Source organism: Quercus robur, chromosome 5 (assembly GCF_932294415.1).
Source record: "Quercus robur chromosome 5, dhQueRobu3.1, whole genome shotgun sequence".
NCBI lineage: Eukaryota > Viridiplantae > Streptophyta > Magnoliopsida > Fagales > Fagaceae > Quercus > Quercus robur.
Window position 1 is genome coordinate 52,833,430 of NC_065538.1, and position 19,970 is coordinate 52,853,399.

The following is a 19,970-nucleotide window of genomic DNA, read 5'->3' on the forward strand; positions in this document are numbered from 1 at the left end:
TTTCCCATTAAAACTTACCAAAGGTGAATCATAGGCTGTCAAATCCTCAGGCTTCAAGTTAAGCCCTTTGTATAAGTCAGGGTACATAATCTCTACACCACTATTGTCACGACCTAAACCTGTAGCCAGAATTTAAAGCATGACCGACATGTTAATATCAAGTTTACCTTAATACTAACACAAATTAACCTAAATTGAAGGTGCTTATCAAGAATATTTTCTTGTATTTCTGCTTATTTCTTGCATAAAAGCCACAATATACAAAAATGATGAAAACCTTGAAAATTCATTCCATTTGAACTTTGCAAGATTGCCACTTAGCTGAAACTTAAGATATACGTGTAAATATTATACAGCTAAACATTTAGCAAAACTCTTATTACAAACATAACCCCAAAGACATACAATTAGAGTTCAAAATAAACTAAGGTACTAAATAACATTTGTGCTCAAGGATCAAGTACATCTTGATTCCTTCTATACAATAAAAGAGCTAAAACTACTATATAACCAAAAAAACTCTACATTCTAACAAACGAAAATCATAGAATCCTTGCCACCTCTAATACTCTTGCTGCTTCCAGGAAGAATTTATGCACTGAAATATAATAGGATGAGCTGCGAAGCCCAGTAAGGTTTTAAGCTCCATAGGCCTTTAATAAGAATACATGTAAATAAAATATTTTATGGATATGTCAGCTTTGATAAAATAGCCTTCATACTATTCATATTGCTCTTGAACTAACTTATGAGCTTTTAGATGAAAATACTTTATTTTCCTTTCATATCATAATAAAAGGACAAAATAAGGAACTTAAACATAATTCAGTAATCTTAACTTTGAATAGAATATAAAATATTTTATCATAACTTCTCATCAGACTTATAACACATTCAATATACCTTTCTTATCATCATAATTTTCTTATAATTTCCAAATAATTTAATAGCTCATTTGTAATACATATTAGTTAATTCAATTGTAAGTCTGTCACAAATTTGGGAGGCTTCTAGCATAGAGTGTCAGGCATCCAGCATTCCCCACAATGCTAAGTAATTCCGGAATCATATCATAATACATATTTTCAACCATAAGGGTAGGTTGACATCCTCCACAAGTTGGCTGTTACCAACAAGGGTAAGTACAGCAGAGCCAGTCCCACTTTTAATGGCCAATCAGAATCTCCATGGAAATACCAGTACTATAACCCCTATTGCTTAAATTCAGATTATAACAATGGAATAACTGAAAACTATATTTTTCTGATAACTTTGATTTGACATAATTTTTTCACAACAGTAGCATATCCACTCCATTCTTAAATATTATGTTTGTGATATAAATAATAGTATCAATATGTTAAAATTATTATGTATATAAGATTGAACAACTCACGAACACATATTTTACTTAAATCATGCATATATGTAATATCTCTAATTAAAAACTTTAATGCATAATACTTTTCTAAATAATCTTTATACTTATCAAAAGCACATGTCATAAATCCCTTACTTGAAAACAGAAGACGCGAAAGCTCAACTGTCCATGTTCTCGTTCTCACTATCTAAATAAAAAACCAAAACTTATTACTGAAAAACTCTTCCTAATATATAAAATTATACCTCAATCACAACCTAACTCTCAAACTCAGGAAAATCCTTACTTTCTATCACACAAGGTTTCTCAAAGCACATGATACAATTATCAAACACATTATGTACCCAAACCATAGAGAAATAAAGGTATAGAATTTATCTATGATCCAAATATACCAAAGGATAAGCATATTAAATTATAGCTCAAAACACCAACCTTAACTTGAGAATTAAATCCACAAAGTCAGGTACAGCACATGTTATTCACTGCTCATTTCAGCAACGTATGCTCCATTTGTAAAATACAAATGGGCTATACACACACATCCAAATGTCATGAAATTATACAGAACCACTCCCCTGTATATCTAGTATATACCATAAATATTTTGGAGTCAAAGCATAAACTCATGATTTATTAAAAATCACGCAAGACAGCGTACTCAAATCTGTCCTGACAGAATTTCTTGCAACTTAGAAAATAAACCATTATTTTTCTACTCATCCAAATGTTGTGAGACTACTTCCATAACAACCATGTGTGTCTTAGAATTCATAAAAACTACTTTTAGCCTCTTAATTCACAGAAAATGATTTAATATAGATTTTTCTTGTTGTGAACATCAAATCTATCATAGTGACAGTTTCAACATATGTTCTTACAAAATCATCAACTAATAGCAATTGGCCTCCATTTCATTTGGGTATTTTTATACCTATACTAAACATACTAAAATTCGTTAATAAGCATCCAATTGATCACAATATCATCAAACTTTCAAATCACTAAAACAGAATCATAGTTCAGCCTCTAAAATCAGATTAGAGAATAAAGAAGGGAAAATAAACAAAACAATTATACTATCAACATACCCAAAATCAAATGAGGTTTTGATTATCTTCCCACAAACTGAAGCTAAACTTTAGTAAGAGCTTGATTCCTTCTTAGAGAGAGATATCTATGATTTTTAGTGCAAGAAAATGAGAGCTGTTATGAGAAGTAAGGTGTTGCCGATCGAAAAGCAAAGAAAGAAAAGCAAGGAGCAAAGAAAGAAGAAAAGAAAGAGTAAAGAAAAATGAACCAAGAAGGTTCTGGTGCAGCAAAAGAAAAATAAGGATATTGACTTTGGGGTGGGGCACGTGTGATGCTAAGGAAAGAAAAATTACAGCCCACTTTTCAACCTTTTGGCATTTACACTTTTCACCCCCTTATAAGCTTATATTTCTAGAAAGCCCAAATAATATAACTTTACATATATGTATATCCTTACCTTCATAAATTTCTATCCATAAGATTAAAATAGCATATATGTTTTATAATATCACAATATCAAAGCTTCATGCACTTAAAAGTAATTAAGATAATAACATGCATATAAACCCATAATATTAATTATGCAATTAGGTTGGGGTGTTATAACTGCCCTGGTCCACCAACACCCTCTTCATATCATACCCTCCTATCCTGAGCGTGACCATTAAAACATCATCGTGTGGTTGTATGGTTCCAATCTTGTCTTCATCCGAAAAACTCAACGCTGGTTGGATCTCTACTCTTACCCTCTTTGGCTCAGAATTAGAGTTCTTGGTGGGTGGTTGAGCCACAGACATCACCCTAGAGGCATGAGAACCAGTTCTCCCAAAAGCAGTGAAGATGACATTAATTGTGCCCCAAGGGGGCCTTGAGGAAGCGTTTCCCTGAGCCCATGACCTTACTTGGTCTCCTTGCCCATTGGGCCAATACAAAAACTATTGTAACCTTCCATCCCTGACTAGTTGCTCCAGATAATTCTACAAAGTTCTACAGTCCTCGGTGGTATGCCCTCGAACCTGGTGATACTGGCAATGAAGACTTTGGTTGCGCCTCATGGGATCTTCTCCCATCTTGTTTAGCCATTTGAAGTATGGCTCATTATTGATCTTCTCCAAGACTTGATGTACTAGCTCTAGGAATACTGTGTTAACCACCTAAGGAGCCGTAGACCCAGATTGCCCGGCAAAATCCCTTCGGGGCCTGTTATTATTGTATCTGTTCGGCCTGAAATCCCTCTTGTCCTTAGGGATAACCTTAGCCTTTCCTTTCCCTTGCTGCTGATCTTGCTCAATCCGCTTGTATTCGTCAATACGGTCCATAAGCCGACGCACGCTCTTTATCAGCTTCTTGGTCAAAGACTTTCTCAAATTGTGCTCGGCAGGTAGGCTGACCTTGAAAGTCCTTATAGCTACGTAATCAAAGTCCCCATCGATCTCATTGAACATCTCCCAGTATCTGTTTGAATACGTTTTTAGGGTCTCCCCTTCTCGTATGGACATGGACAATAGGGAATCTAAGGGCTGAGGAACCCTACTGCACGTAATAAAACGAGATCCAAACACCTAGGTGAGCTCTTTAAAGGAATCAATAGAACCTGCGCTTAGGCCATTAAACCACCTCATTGCCATAGGTCCCAAGCTGGATGTGAATACCTTACACATCAAGGTCTCATTCTTGGAATGCACTGACATCCTCTAGTTGAAGTGGCTAACATGCTCCATAGGGTCTGTTCAACCATTGTACTTGGTGAACGTGAGCTGAGTGAACCACCGAGGAAGTCTCCCTCCCTTAATTCTGCGCATGAAAGGTGATCTAGAAATTTGGCTGAGCATTCAGCTCATCGTATCGTTTCCCAAGCCTTTGGAAGATAAGTTCCTGTTTCTGCGCTTATGGTGGTAGTCCTCATCATACGAGAAAAACTTACTAGGAGGAGTCCTTGATTTGGGTCCATAACTACCATCCTCTTTATCATAAGAAGAGAAGTCAGAATTGGAGGGAGTTCGCCTTCGCCGTTCGTGGCGCAACTTCCTCTTCAAGTGATCAATCTCCAGTTAAATGGCTTTGGTATTCTCCTCATGAGAAAGATGACTCCTTCTTCGAGACTGGCTCCTGCTAGTATGGGTGGTATGCACATTAACTTCCCAGTCCCTTCTGCGCTCAAGATTAACAAAATGATCTTGACATTGGGACCCCATCGATTCCTCTAAATTCGGACCTGAACCTACCATATTTGGACGTTAAAATCACTACAGCACTAGAAATCCCCACAAATGGCGCCAACTGTAAGGACACAATTTGGCTCCCAAGCACAAAGGATTGATGAACTTAGGCCTAAAGAGCCCAATATAATGAATTTGTAGAGAGTGGGTTGTAAACTGGACTTTAATGAGTTAGACAATAAGTAAAATGGATCCAAATGACAAGAAAATGAAGATAGACTTGTGTAATCTAAAGAAAATCGTCCTCGGCATAGTCCGAGGAGATCAGTTCTTATATATTTCTTCCTAAGTTTGATTACAAGTTCAACTCTTGATTGCTACAATGTTTCTCTTTTAATTTTCCGATCCTATTATTTTAGGGTATTCTTTCTGTTTTATACTACCTTCCTTCTTTCCTCTTTATGCTCCACGTGTAAGGTAGATTGCTGGTGTTGGTCCTTGTCCCATCAGCACCTTCCTGAAATTTCTAGTAGCAGCTATAAGGCTGAAAATTACTGTTCAGGTATCACCTCCACATTAATGTGGCTAGTTGGTTAGGTGCAAAGTATTTAATGCGATGGTAGCAACTTTCTCTTTAGATATTTTAGAACTTCCTTCTATCCTGTGCTTCTATAATGCTTATCTATATCAATAAAATCTCCTGGAACCCAGCCCTAGATGGTAGATCACCTTCTCAGACCTCGACTTTACTTGGTTGAGGAGGGATTCATCCTCGAACCACCCTCATGGGCCCTTATGATTAAAATTAATATCTTCACTCACCCTGGATGGTAGACCACTCCTCTGATCAAAACTAATTTCTTTACGCTCTACGTGTAGGGTAGATTGCTGGTATTGGTCCTTGTCCCATTAGCACCTTCCTGAAGTCTTTGGTAGCAGCTATAAGGCTGAAAATTACTATTTAGGTATCACCTCCATATTAATGCGGCCAGTTGGTTGAGTGCAAATTATTTAATGCGGTGGTAGCAGCTTTCTCTTTAGATATTTTAGAACTTCCCTCTATCCTGTGCTTCTGTGATGCTTATTTGTATCAATAGAATCTCCTAGAACGCTGCCCTAGATGGTAGACCACCTTCTCGGACCTCGGCTTTACTCAGCTAAGGAGGGATTCATCCTCGAACCACCCTCTGGGCTCTTATGATCAAAACTAATTTCTTCACTTGCTAACACAGACTCCTCTAATTATGTTCACCATTCCTCGGACTACTTCATGTCCTCAGATTGGGCCTCCGGCCCAATATATATAAATAAATAAATATATATATATATATATATTGCTGGGTCTAACACTCTTACAAAAATATTGTAGAAAAGTTTGTGGTTGTAGCATTACTTTTAGAAGAATCAATAATATTGTTAAGGAGAGGGGGCAAAGAGTAATTTTATAAAACAAAATTGTTAAAATTAGTACCTATATATATACTAATAAATTTTAAAAAGAAAAATTGGGGGTGGTCATTGCCCCTCAAAGCCCAAGTGTGCCTTCGTCCATGCATTACATACTACAATTAATAGAGTATAAAGTATAACATAAAATCTATTTCAAACTAACTATGTGTGGATTTTTTTCCTCTTTCTTTATTATTATTATTATTATTTTTTTTTTTTTTATAGTTCATTTTTCCCATTTGGGAAGAGGTTATTTCTTTTCTTTCTTTGTTTACATATCAGAAAAATAATTTAATGATATTTTCTTTCCACTTGATTTATATATATATAGTCAATTTAATTTTTTTTTTAAATTTTTTGAATTAACTAACTTTGTTGTTCCTCTAATTGATGATGAGACACATTCCTAGAAAAAAAAAGTGAAAATTTAATTTTTGACACATAAAACGAATGTCAAGAGTCAAGACCATAAAAAAAAAAAAAAAGAATAATAAAAAATGAAATTGCACGTGTAACCCATGCATATACACATGTATATTTAAAAGTAATGATCGATATATTACAAGAAGAATACCTAGTTGTAATAACTAATAAATGACTATACAACGAATGAGCAATGTGTGATTGAAATTTGGCTTATTAGAAAATAATAATTAATCATCTGAGACCTTGAAATTATTTTATTCTATTATCAACCATAGAGTTTGATGATTATTTCTCTTTACATTAATTTTTCAAAGAGGATAATATTCCATAAGTATGAAAACCCATTAGAAAATGCATAGTTAATTTTTGGAACCTAGTATTGTCGACAAATTTTATATTGAAGTTTTATTTAAGTTAAAGAAAAGTTTAAAATTCAAAGAGAATTTGAGTGAATTTCAAATAGATTGAAAATAACTAAATGAGTTAGAAGTGGTTTTAGATGGGTACTTTGATGTAGTTTCAATTAAAGAGACCCTTGATACAAGTGTAAAAAGATAAACATTATAACACAAATTGATTCTTTATGACTTGAATTGGTCAAATTCTTGTATTTGATTATTTAAGGGGAAAAAAGAACCACTTCAAAGGATAGACACTATTGTAAACTTTATGCATTCAATTTTTATACATTTTATGATACTGTAACTCATGCTTATATACAAAAACATTAAATAGTAGTAATGATGAGTTGATCTTATCTAAGTGAGTGAATTGTCACCTTGGCTTTTGCATCTAGTATTATAAGTAGGCCACTTGATACTAAAAATTAAGAATTCAAATTGGACACTTGATGCAAAATTAATCTATAATTAGAAGTAGGATTTTAATTGTGCCTCAACTTTAATATATTGTATGGAAAATTTTTTGTTTACATTGTACTATCCATATAAGATTTACATTGTAGACTAAACATTAAATCTTACCTGAATGGTAAAATATAAACTAATAATTTTCCATATTATATATGATATGATTAGCATTGTGATACAAGCACTCAGTTGCCACGGGAGAAGAGGAAATACCATGTCAATTTTTGTAAACCTTATGTTTTCAATTAATTTTTGTATTTGATTATTTTAGGCAAAAAAAAAAAAAAAAAAAAAAAAAAAACACACACTAGAAACTAGAAAGTCTAAATTAGTAGTGTCATTTGTAAGCAGCATGCTGCCACTAATGGAGATCTTGCTACACTTATTGATGACTGCAGGGTGTTGCTGGGGCAGATTCCTCAAGTCAGAGTGCAGCACTGTTATAGGGAATGGTTGTGCAAATGCCTTAGCAAGAAAGGGAACCTCTTCACGATATGATTTTGTACCTTTTGATGTTCCTCCCTCATTTGTTTTGCCTTTCTTATCTTTTGATAACTCCGGTTTGTATTGTGACTGTGTCTGTAATATTGATACTTCTATTATCCAATCATTAATACTCTCCAATTTATCAAAAAAAAAAAAAAAAAAAAAAAAAAAACACTAGAAAGGATAAACAGTATAGTAAACCTTATGTAATAAATGTTTGGGTAAACTACATAAATGGTCCTTATTCTTTACATCAAATGTCAATTTCGTCCCTAACTTTTTAATTGTGTTAATTTAGTTCATAATCTTTCAGTGTTTTATCATTTTAGTCTTTACGGTTATCTATTACTAAAAAAAGTTTGCTGAGCCAAATAAAATAATAAAAAATTAATTTACCTACCATATCACTATTGTACAACCACATCATATTAGATTTTTTTTTACTAAATACTAAATAGTGGTTCTCACGTGAGTTTAGTTGTTGGGAGAAAAATTAAAATCCCTAAAAACTCTCTCTCTTTAGACTCTCATCACCCTCACTCACACTCACTCATCTGTCCCTAATCTCTAACTAACTCTATTAAAACAAAAGTTGTAGATGGTAGCGGCAAGGACCGGCAGTGGTTGGTTGCTGTAGAATTTTAGGCTCCTTTCTTTGTCCAAAGGCCTTTCACTAACTAAAATTGGCTCATACTCTTTTTCAATGAATCCCCAATTTGGGTCTTTGCGTAAATCGGTTAGATATCAAAATCTTGAGCACACAGAGCTTGAGAACCTGAAGAGCAAAGACCAAATGTCTATAGTTTCAAGCTCTTCTTCTCCAAAAACAATCAAACTCCCAATAAGCCTTCAAAATCCCAACTGAGACCTTAACAAGATGAAAATAGCTTGCAAGGTCAGCCTTCTCAAAACCCAAGTCAAGGTTTGTGGAACCATCTTATGGTGGTAAAGCAAATTTGGCAGCAGAGAAAACCCAAGTAAGGAATACAAATACCAGTAGCTCTAATAGGAAATTAGGAATTCGCCTAATGTTGCTTCCCCAAGTCACAAAGTTAGTGTCGATAATCCATAAGAGAACTTGAATTTGTTAATCATATGACAACAATTAGTTTTAGTTTTAGTTTTTTTTTTTTTTTTTTTTTTTTTTTTTTTTTTTTTTAATTTTAATTTTAATATGATGTGGTTGCACAGTTGGCAATTGATGTGGCAAGTTAGTTAATTTTATATTATTCTGTCAGAATTTTCCATCCAAGAGATAACGGCAAGGCCCAAAATGACACAATATTGAAATGTTAGAGACTAATTTGATACAATTAAAAAGTTATGGATCAAATTGATATAAGGTGTAAAAGGATAAGGAATATTTTTATAGTTTACCCTAAATTTTTATAGTAAGTTTTATTAGCACTGTGAAAAAAAGAGATATTTGGCATTGTATTGTAAAAAACTTAAATAAAATAAACATTTATAACCAATTTGGAGGGATGGGGAGTAGCCAACTACTTCGCCTCCCTCCTCATTCATCCAAATTGGCCATTAAGGTTTGGTTGAAACAAACAAGGGATTTGAGGAACAATGTAGAATTTGAATTCAGCAATGTTGAAATGCCATGTGAAATTTATAGTAATTTGAAAAGCAAATTTCGGTAGGGGTGACAAAATTCAACACTACTGACTACACGACAAGAAGTTAGTAGGTTATGAGTTGAGGATTAATGAATTTGTGTCATATATAGGTTGACACAACTAAACTGTTTAATAAACATGTTATGTTTGAGCCCAACCTATGAAACCCATTTAACTAAATGTCATTTTACCAATATACCCTTCAAAACCTAGTTATATAATATTATTAGTTGTGATTTATTTTGTTTGACATATTGTGATTAATTATTTGTGATTTTAAGATAAGTTTTAGTTTTGAATGTCTATTTTTAGTTTTTCATAGTGCATAGCAATTGGGTTAATACTAAAATTTGAATTATTTTTTTCTTCACTTTGATAAAATCTGATAAATGGGTCAGTGTGATTAACCCATTTAATAAACAAGTTGTGTTAAGGTTAAGAAGTTCAGATCCATTTAATAAATGTATCGGGTTAATGTTGATTCATATAGTTAAATACTCATGAGTTATGAGTCAACACGATATGTACCCGACACGCTAACAAGAATTGCCACTAATAGATTTAAGCAAGTGGGAATGGTTATATAACAACTGAATCTTTTTTCTTTTTTCTTTTTATGAGAAAATTTAACAACTAAATCTGGAGGTAAGATTTTGTAGAATTTTAACTGAAATGAAATTAAAATTACAATAATTTTTCAGTTATACTAATATTTTGTCTGAATCCCTTGTTGGATGGCATATCCTTCTCATGCATATTAAATTTTATGTAAATTTGATATAATTTATTATCTAATCCAAAACTCATTATTTTTTGTAAAATTTTAACATATAAAAATTATAATTTTAACCTTTTTTGGACGAGAAATTTATCAAGTTATAATATGTAGATTGTAGATATTTGAAAAGCATATGTGATAGGTATTCAGAGATCATATATATAATCTAAATTGTGGCAAGGTACGTAAAATAATGATTCATGATAGGCGTGCTTTTGTTCAATTCTCCGTGCTTGTCTTGCTTAAGAACGGAAGAAGAAAAATTATATAATGAAAAATAGTGTTTTTTTTATTATCTTTTAAAGGCTCTTTTTTTTTTTTTTTTTTTTTTTTTTTTTTTTTTTTTTTTTGAGAATTTTTACACCTCTATTGGATGCTTTGAATCTAATTAAGCCAGCTTGATTATATTATTAGAAAAATTATGCTTTGAATGGCAGTTTAATTAGCAACAATTGTATAACCAATATTGGTAAAAATAAAGTGGGCAGGCAATATGATCACAGAGGAAAACTCTAACGGGAAAAACCCTTCAGAGGACGTTTAACGATAACCACCCAATGGAAAATTCCATTAAATAAAATGGAAGTCCACAATATAGAATATTAATCCCAGTATTGTTACTTACAGTAGGACTTATTAACGTGACCATATACAACTTCAACTCCAGCTAAGCGAGATTTAATGACCCACTTAAGCGGCCATCAAGCACTAGTCCTGCTTGAGTGGACAATACCCTATTTTCGAACTTTGTGAATAGTTTAAGCGAGCTTGTCTCCTCATCAAATTGGCATTTAAAAAAACCTCTCTGTGTGTGATCATCACTACAAATTTGCCGATTAACTACTGAACCAAATAGGAATTTGCTTGAGTGAGCCCTAGCTTCGCTCAAGTGACCATGGTTTTGAAACTTAGACCATTCAATGAACCGAGAAAGGAAAAAGTTGAAGCTTTTTGAAGTTGGACTGAGGTTCAACTAAGGTCAAACCGTGATGTGTCATTTAATTTTTTAATATATTTGATACTTAAATTGGTTTATATTTATTAATTTTTCATTCTTGGCCAACTTAATGCAATGATCACTCCACAAGTATAAGTGCTTGTGAGATATATATATGGGGGGCAAGGGCCAAGGTTCAAGTCTCAAGTCTCTAGGAGGGAACTTCACACACATATACATTTAGATTAGGCTAGAATAGAATTCTATCTTGTAAATTAAAAAAAAAAAAAAAAAAAAAGATGTGTGTGGCCCAATGGTTTGCATTTTTCGGTTTTATCTTTCAGCCAACTCAATTAATATCCTATACAAATACATTGACTATTTTTAGAAGTAGGCCTTGTTCCTAAATCTTGAATTAAGATGAAGAATAGTATTTATTACACAAACTATATATTTTACACACATCTCAAAAAGCAATTGAAAATCATCACAATTTTCGAAGTTAGAAATCATAATTTTAAGTCACAATTTCAATTGTTTTTTAGGATCGGTAAAAAATTGTATAAAATAAATTTAACTCTAAGATAAACATTTACTAAAGGTCTGTTTGGTTAGGTTGTTTGAACAACAATTTTTAGTGTTTAAATACTAAAAATTGTGGGCCCAAAAAAAACAACACATTTGGTAAGGGTGTTTTTTACTGAAGTGTTTGAGTTACGTTGTTCAGTTTAGGGTGTTTAAACACCGAATTTAGAAAACTCCTCTTACCAGTTTTCAAACAACGTTGCTTGATGACACTTTTGTAAATATGTTGAAAACTATGAAGCCCACTTGATTAGACAACACATAAACTAACTTCTATCTCCTCAAATAAAAAAAATATTAAATTGTATTATGCTTGTCAACTTTAAAAAAAAAAACATGCACACACATACCAAATACACAATTATATATTTTTTTCACACATGAAACATGTTATTTGAAACATGATACCAAATATATTTTTTGCTTTATGAATACTGTAAATATGTGTTTTCACAACACTTTTTAAATCATAGTTTTCACATTATTTTTAACAATGATACTAAAAATCTCCAACTAAATGAACCCTAAGTCTCACAATGCCTAGCTACTTCAAAACATTAATTTGAAGGGTTGTTGGTGCCAAATAAGGAGGGTCATTTTTTGTTTTGACCAGTAATTGAGGAGGGTCAATTGCTAGTGTTTGCCAACTTCGTAACAATAAGCTAAAAGGTCATAGTTTTGGAGAGATCCAAATCCTGTTTAGAAGAGTTTAAAAGGCAAACATTGTGCCTCTCTTCTCATAATCTCAAAACATCACAAGTTTCAACCATATATCTTGCATATTTTAAGTGTTGGGAAGAATAAACACCTTGGGGAGTTTCATTGAGTAATTAATATAACATATTTAGACACACTTTAACCCAAAAGACCTAAGCCTAATGGGTATATGCTCAATTGTGTTATATTAATCACTCATTCTTCTTATCTTTATTTAATGTGGGACTTCACTCACACGTGTAACCCAACAAAGAGAATAATTTATCCACAATATTTTCACAACATTTTTAAAAAAATCTTAAGTAACAAGTTATTATTAGCTGTTATTAATGAGAAAAAAAATATAATTTTAGTGTGGTTCTAATTTAAACTTATTACTAAAATTATATTTTTTTTCTCCATTAATAACAGCTAATAATAATTTGTTACATAAGATTTTTTGTTAAATTAGAACCAATAGTAACTTATCACATTAAATTTATTGGGAAAATATTGTAAAAATATCTAGACTTACGTAATACTTCTGGTAAGTTAAACACAAAGAAGAGCAAATAAGGGAATCGGTCAATATCTTTGTTTATATCAAAAAAATCCACGTCTCCTCCGTTCATTTATAAATAGCAGTTGTTCAGTTGGGGTATTTGGGCCCAATCCGTAATTGTGAGCCGAAGCTGAGCAATCTTTCCCACGCTCGCTCTCATTTGCTCTCTCTCGTCTCATAGCAGCTTTCTTTTGTGTCAAAAGGGATGGCTGAGAATTCAGGAATCAATGACAACCATGGGGTTGTTCTGAATGTTGAGAATGATGATATTACTCGTGATCGTCCTACCTTAGCCACCAAAACCAACCATGAATCGGGGTCCCGTATCTCTCTATCTTTCATGAAAAAGGTGTCTCCTCATCTGCGTGTCTCTGCTGCTTTCATGCAAAAGGTAATTCCTCATCTTCTCCGATCGAGTATTATTTGCCTTCACTCAATATATAATTACTACCATCGTTTGAACTACGTTAAAAACGTAGGATTAAACTTGTTACACACAAATTGTCACCTAATAAACACTACTCTAAAACATATGATGCTTACATATACACTACTATATGTTTTTTTGACCATTATTCATCTCAGCCTATGGCAACTTCTTCTGCTAAGTACAAATCTAGAGAAGCGAATTTTTTTAACATGAAAAGGAAATTTTTTGTTGATCACAGTTGATGGCCGAGGTAGTGGCTACATACATCATGATATTTGCCGGCTGTGCATCGGTGCTGACGAATTTGAACTACGAAAATGTGGTGGGTTTGGTAGGAATTTCAATGACTTGGGGGCTGGTTGTGATGGCTCTGGTCTACACTGTTGGTCACGTCTCCGGTGCCCATTTTAACCCATCAGTGACCATTTCTTTTGCCATTTACAAAAGATTTCCATGGAAACAGGTACACCAACCATTACCTTATCTCTTCCACTTTGTAGGTGAACAAACATACCAATTCTTGTGCTTACTGGGTGCAACAAATTTCATTGGTACTTTAATAGTTTTCTCAAAGAGCTTTGGAGACCAACCATTAGCCAAAACAAGTAGTAGTAATAATAATAATAATAATAATAACAAAATAAATAAACAAGGACATTCCTTGACGGAAAGAACTCAAAATTAATTTACTATTCTATTGTTAATTTTTTTTTTTTTTTTGAGAATCTTCTATTGTTAATTAAGATCAAAATTATTGCTATATAAATCAAATTTATCTCTCTCTGATTTGATCTTTATTTTTGTCTAATTTTATCATGTAGGTGCCTGGATATATATTAGCTCAAGTCCTTGGATCAACACTGGCAAGCGGAACCCTTCGGTTAATCTTCAATGGGCACGAAAACCAATTTTTTGGAACAATGCCGGCTGGATCAGACTTGCAGGCTTTTGTGATGGAGTTCATAATCACATTCTTCCTCTTGTTTATCATATCCGGTGTTGCCACTGATTCCAGAGCTGTTAGTTCTTCACCTTTACATTGGTTCAATTTTTCCCTATAGAGTTACCAAACAGATTAGGATTAGCCAGTATATATAGTTGGCTAATTAATTTTTTTCCTACTAGTTTTTTTTTTTGAGAAAGTTTTTCCTACTAGTTAGTTAGCGTATAGCATCAAGAATAATATCAAGAAATTAATCTTCCATACATTAATTTCAACGTGTATTATAGTTATAACATTAATAAGATTTTAAGATTAACCATGTTGACAATTACCTATGGATTGTTATATTTATACCCAATTGAAATATACTATCTTGTTAATGCAGGTTGGAAAGCTTGGTGGGCTTGTTGTTGGGTCTACGGTCCTACTTAACGTATTGTTTGCAGGGTAATAACTTAATCTTATCCGATTGAAATATATCATAAAAATAAATGTGTTCACATTAATTTGCACTCTTTTTTTTTTTTTTTTTTTCCTGATTAATCCATATATCTTCATATTGGTTATGCTAATGAAATTGGGATCCTACACTATTTGACAGGCCAATTACAGGAGCATCAATGAATCCAGCAAGAACCTTGGGACCTGCAATTATACACAACAAATACAGAGGGTTATGGATATACATGATAGCACCCGTTCTTGGGGGTATCTCGGGTGCATCGGCCTATAATTTCCTCAGGATGCCCGATAAGCCAGTGCCCGAGATCACCGAGGCTAGCTCTTTCCTGACAGAGTAAAAAAAAAAAACAACTCCAACTGATAAATGGGTGAATTTTCTCCCTTTTTTAGCATGTACTGCTGGGATCATAGTGCAAGGAGGAACCACCGTTTTAGTCTGTTTTCAATTACACTATATTATCACTTCATCAGTACATACTTTGAAACGTGAGTTTACTATTATTGGTGTCATTTGAATAACTATTTGAGTGTAACTAAATGACTTCGAACAAGAGGAAAAGCAAAGTCCTGCACATTATTAACGTGAGGTGGGAAGGCGAAGAGACAAAGTCAAAGGGGATAAACTGCATGAATGTAAAGTACGTCACCATGCTTATCATGTGGATGATAAATGCTGATAACAATGCATCAGTTCAAAAATTTGTGCAATTACGGGAAATGTTAATGGATGTTATATAGTTATTTGTTAGTGGACAATTTTAGAAAAGTTTTTATAAAATATATATATTTTAATTTTTTTTTTTATTTCTTATAAAAGTGATGTCAAAATTTTTCTAAAGTGGTTTATTAACAATTACCTTAAGGACATTTGTTAACATAACCGTTATATTAAATAAGAAATGTTATCAAATGTTATTGGTTTATGAATTATTTCTAGAAACTTTTTATAAGAGGAAAAAAAAAAAAAAAAACCTACCTTTTCAACTGGCTTTTATATTTCCTGAGAAAGTGGTATTAAAATTTTCTTAAAATAATTTATTAACAAATGCTCCAATGACATGCTTATCCTCGAATTGAATATCTTCACGACAATATCCCAAAAAAAAAAAAAAAGAATTAGTCAATTTTTTTTTTTCTAGTCCAAAATTTCCCCTGTAACGATCAGCAAACCATATATAGACAGCATACACGTGGGTAAATGGTGCCATTTTCTAATACTTGACATCAAGTAATAGAAGAGTCCCTAATTCCACAAACTCACATGAGGCAAACCCCAAATATTGCACTTTGATACACCGACAATTTTGGCGACTAATCAAACGTGCTATCGTGATTTACTTTAGTCACGTAAACGAATGGAGCTTGTAGCCATCGAAGAAAAAAAAATGCTGAAATACACGTATTCACGTGCAAAAGATTTATCTTAGACTCCCTTAAAAAAATATATATATTAAAAAAAAGAAGATTTATCATAGATAAAAGAAGAAATAAGCAGTTGCGTTATAAAATGACCTACTCAATACCAAAGACATAATGATCATCTCATTGCTAAAAAAAGATTCTCCATGAATGCCTGTTTGGTGTGAAATTGCAAAGGTTTTGTGGATTCTTTTATATATATAGCTTGTAGGTTTGGCTTCTTCTAGAGTTGTCAATGACAAAAAGCCAAAACTAGTCTTTCGTGTGTTATTCAAAAACCATACACATTCTTTCATCAAATTGAGGTGGTGGCTACAGCCGTCTGAGCAATTGTAGCTCCATTTGGAACATGGTCAAAGTAGCAACAAGCAAAGACGTAACCCTCAAAACAATCGGATATTCTCAGCTATTCTCTATAGATTGACCATTCGCACAGTTAACAAAGTGTGAAGGATACGATGTAAGTGTAAATGAAATGGATAAAAGGACAAATGGCCAAGATTATAAAATGAAGAAAGAACTGTACCATGCTTACAGTAACACAGTCTTCAACAGTCTTGAGTCCAGGGGCGGAGCTGTGTTGTGGCCCCCCAAAATTTTGAAAAATTTTAAATTATATATATAATTATCTTAATATTTTCAAAGTTTAGTCTATAAAAATAAGAGTTGGCTCTCCCAAATATTTGAATTAGTCCAATGATACTCTTAAAAAAAATAATTGGTCTAATAGTTATAGAGATATAACTTTATTTTTCGCAATTCTATTTTTCATTATAAAATGTGCTCTTACATCTGTTAAATATTTGATAAAGTTTGGCATAAAAAATGTTTGAATTTATTTTTTTTTAACCCGTTATGTGGCAATTAACAAGTCATCGACTCATTAAAAAAATCTTGTCACTAAAACTATACATGAAATGTATCTTTAGTTGACACATAATAGGTTAGGGCAAGATAGTTTTAAATATGTTTGGAACCTAACTTATTTTAATGTCTTTAGTTGCATGTTTTTAAAATTTTCATTAGTTCAATTGAAAGATTATTTATTTTATTATAAAATTTGATAATTTGTATTTAAAATAAAACTTTTTAAGAATTTTACTATGAAAATGGAAAAAATGAATTTTATTTTATAAGGATCGTCATCAAACATAACTTTGATTGAAAATACTAAGTTTTTTTGTTTTTTTTGTTTGGGTGAGTGTATATATATATAACTTCTCAAATAAAAAAGTGTGTGTACATATATATATATATATATATATATATATATGTATATGTATATGTATATGAGGGTTGTCTTGATAAATATATTAGTACCGCAACTTGGTCTCCCAAACAAAAATTCCTGACTCTGCCCCTACTTGAGTCTGTTTGTGAAAACAAAAATCTAGTAATCCTAGGATGAGTGAAGATTGATAGGAAGGTCTAACAAATAATAGGTACATAATTCAAAGCTTGTCCACACTTACAGACACGAGAAAGCTCCATGTTAGCTTATTCTTGAGTAACATGAAATATCTTTTTTGTGGATCTGTTTGATCATGGCCACAGATGTTGCAAATAAATTCATGTGAAATTAGGCATACAAATTGGAGGGTTTCATGGGACTTTCAAGATAGAGACTCTGTCACGCTAGAGAACTCCCATCTAGATTTAAAATTGGATGGTTGGTTCCTATGTGAAGTTATATTGGGATTCAACAGTTTGAGTCTAAAATTTCTTCTTTAGCCTTAGCATAATCTCACTCCATAAACTTTTAACTTCATTTTGTTCAATTTGTTCTATAATAGAATTCAATATGTGCTCTCAAAATTTTAGCATTCAAATGTTAAACATGAAAGCAATGTCAGAATAAAAACAGCTATCGATATAGGCATATAGAAGGTATCCTATGTGAATGATACTTGCCCAATATCAAGAAAGATGCTTCAGCTGTAAAATGTAAAATGGGCCAGCGAGCTCCTAAAAAGGATACGAATACATGAGTGGATACCATTCTAAATATAGTACTGGACTTCTTTCATAAATAGACATGACCAACTTAAGCAATCACGTGTAACTTTTTTGAGACTGGGAAAAGATCAAGTAATAAAATAACCAAATGGAAGAAGCTAACTGGCAATGAGGATAGTAAATACATGAATGGCTATCCATAGGTCGGTCCGGGTTGGGTTTGTGCCCAACTTGGAGTCCCAGACTCAACCTGACAACTTTGGATGGGGAAAACATAACCTGCAACCGACTAGGAAGAATCGTTGGATCGGCCGAATTAGGTCTCATCAAGGTGTCGGGTGGTATTGGTTGGTTTCGAGTTTTATTATCGAGGCTAAGATTTGGCTGGATTTGTCGAGATTTGGTCGACTTTGTCGAGATCTAGCCTAAAGTTTGTCGGATATCGACGAGATCTCATCGAATCTAGTCTAGAACTCGACAAGATCTCGACAGATCAGAGAGAGAGAGAGAGAGAGAGAGAGAGAGAGGGAGGTTGGGGTTAAGGATGGTAGTTTTCGATGAGAGACCTTTAGTCAATTATATTTCTGTCGAGTTTCAAAACCCAAAACCGTCACTTAACTTACACCCCTCAGGTTCTGACATCAGAGACCCGCCATCTACCGCAAGTTACTCTGATCGAGTCAATCTCAATTCAAGCGGCGCTGGGTCAGTCGGTTCTGGCGGGTTCCAGGTTATCGTGGATAACCCTGTCAAATATTAGATTCTTTGTTAGGGTCCATCCTTTGGTGTAAGGATAAAGTCTCAAATTGTTAGGTTGGTCAGTTCTAACGGGTTCCAGGCTGCCATAGACTATCCGGTCAAATATTAGATTCTTTGTTAAGGTCCATCATCTAGTGTAAGGATAAAGTCTCGGATTGGACTACTAATTACAAGTGCATAGGTAAGTCTATGGAGCAACAACTTCATGCAAAAGATGCTCAAGGGTAAGACCCACCCAAACCATCTCACACGAATAAAGGCTTGAAGAGGCTTTAACTTTTCTAAAAATTGGAGTTTTCTCAACCAGATAGTAAAAGTATTTAATATAAGAATTTATGGATTTATATTACCCAAAAATTCCAACCACTCATACACCTATGCTGATGTCCAAAGTCCTTGGTGTAGAAGGCTGCTGTGATTATTCTTTCAAACTTATCCAAAAAAAAAAAAAAGGCTGCTATGATTAAATCGGAACCATAGCCACAAGTATAGAATCTATAGATCACTATTTTGAACCAACAGAAGAGATACTCTATCTATTGAACTAATAACTAACGAAATATGTTTTTGAGACATTCCAACTTAAGTTTCAATGGCAGGCTAAATGGCTTACTAATAATATTCCAGGATATTTATTTTTTAGTTTATTTTTATAAGTAAGAATCTTTATTCTTTAATAAGATTGTTAGAACAGATCAAAGGAAGTTGAGTCAGAATTGATGTTAGAAAGCAACTAAAATCTGAATTGGCCATGTCCCTACTGCTCAATGATTGACTTTCATTTCCCCTTTTCTACTTTCAAGGTCTGATAAGTGAAAACTAAACCTCATACATATCATTTTGGAGGATCTAGAAAACTTAGGTGGAACCTTAAGATAATCAATAGAAAGAGGAGGTAAACACCATGATATATATATTTCATGTGCCGTATCAGAGGATCTATGCAGAAGGTATGAATCTTGAACATATAGTAAATAAATTGCCAATAGCCTTGTCCGGTGAGGTTCCATGCCATC

At 33.1% G+C, this 19,970-nt stretch overlaps 1 protein-coding gene and 1 long non-coding RNA gene across 3 annotated transcripts; one reads left to right on the forward strand and one right to left on the reverse strand.

Moving 5' to 3' along the window:
* Nucleotides 1-259: 259 nt before the first annotated feature.
* LOC126726318 (uncharacterized) lies at nt 260-2,689 on the reverse strand. 2 transcript variants are annotated; one of them, XR_007655793.1, is made up of 3 exons: nt 2,469-2,689; nt 1,517-1,564; nt 260-653 (listed from the first exon to the last, which is right to left on the reverse strand). It is a non-coding gene; the product is annotated as an uncharacterized LOC126726318 (long non-coding RNA). The 2 variants fall into 2 exon arrangements; XR_007655794.1 differs by having other exon boundaries at nt 260-1,564.
* A 10,406-nt stretch (nt 2,690-13,095) lies between these two features.
* On the forward strand, nt 13,096-15,613 carry LOC126726316 (nodulin-26-like). Its single transcript, XM_050431550.1, has 5 exons — nt 13,096-13,376; nt 13,654-13,878; nt 14,237-14,434; nt 14,744-14,805; nt 14,960-15,613. The coding sequence occupies exons 1-5, from the start codon at nt 13,191-13,193 to the stop codon at nt 15,156-15,158; spliced, it is 870 nt and encodes a 289-aa protein (XP_050287507.1). The 5' UTR covers nt 13,096-13,190; the 3' UTR covers nt 15,159-15,613.
* Nucleotides 15,614-19,970: the final 4,357 nt, after the last annotated feature.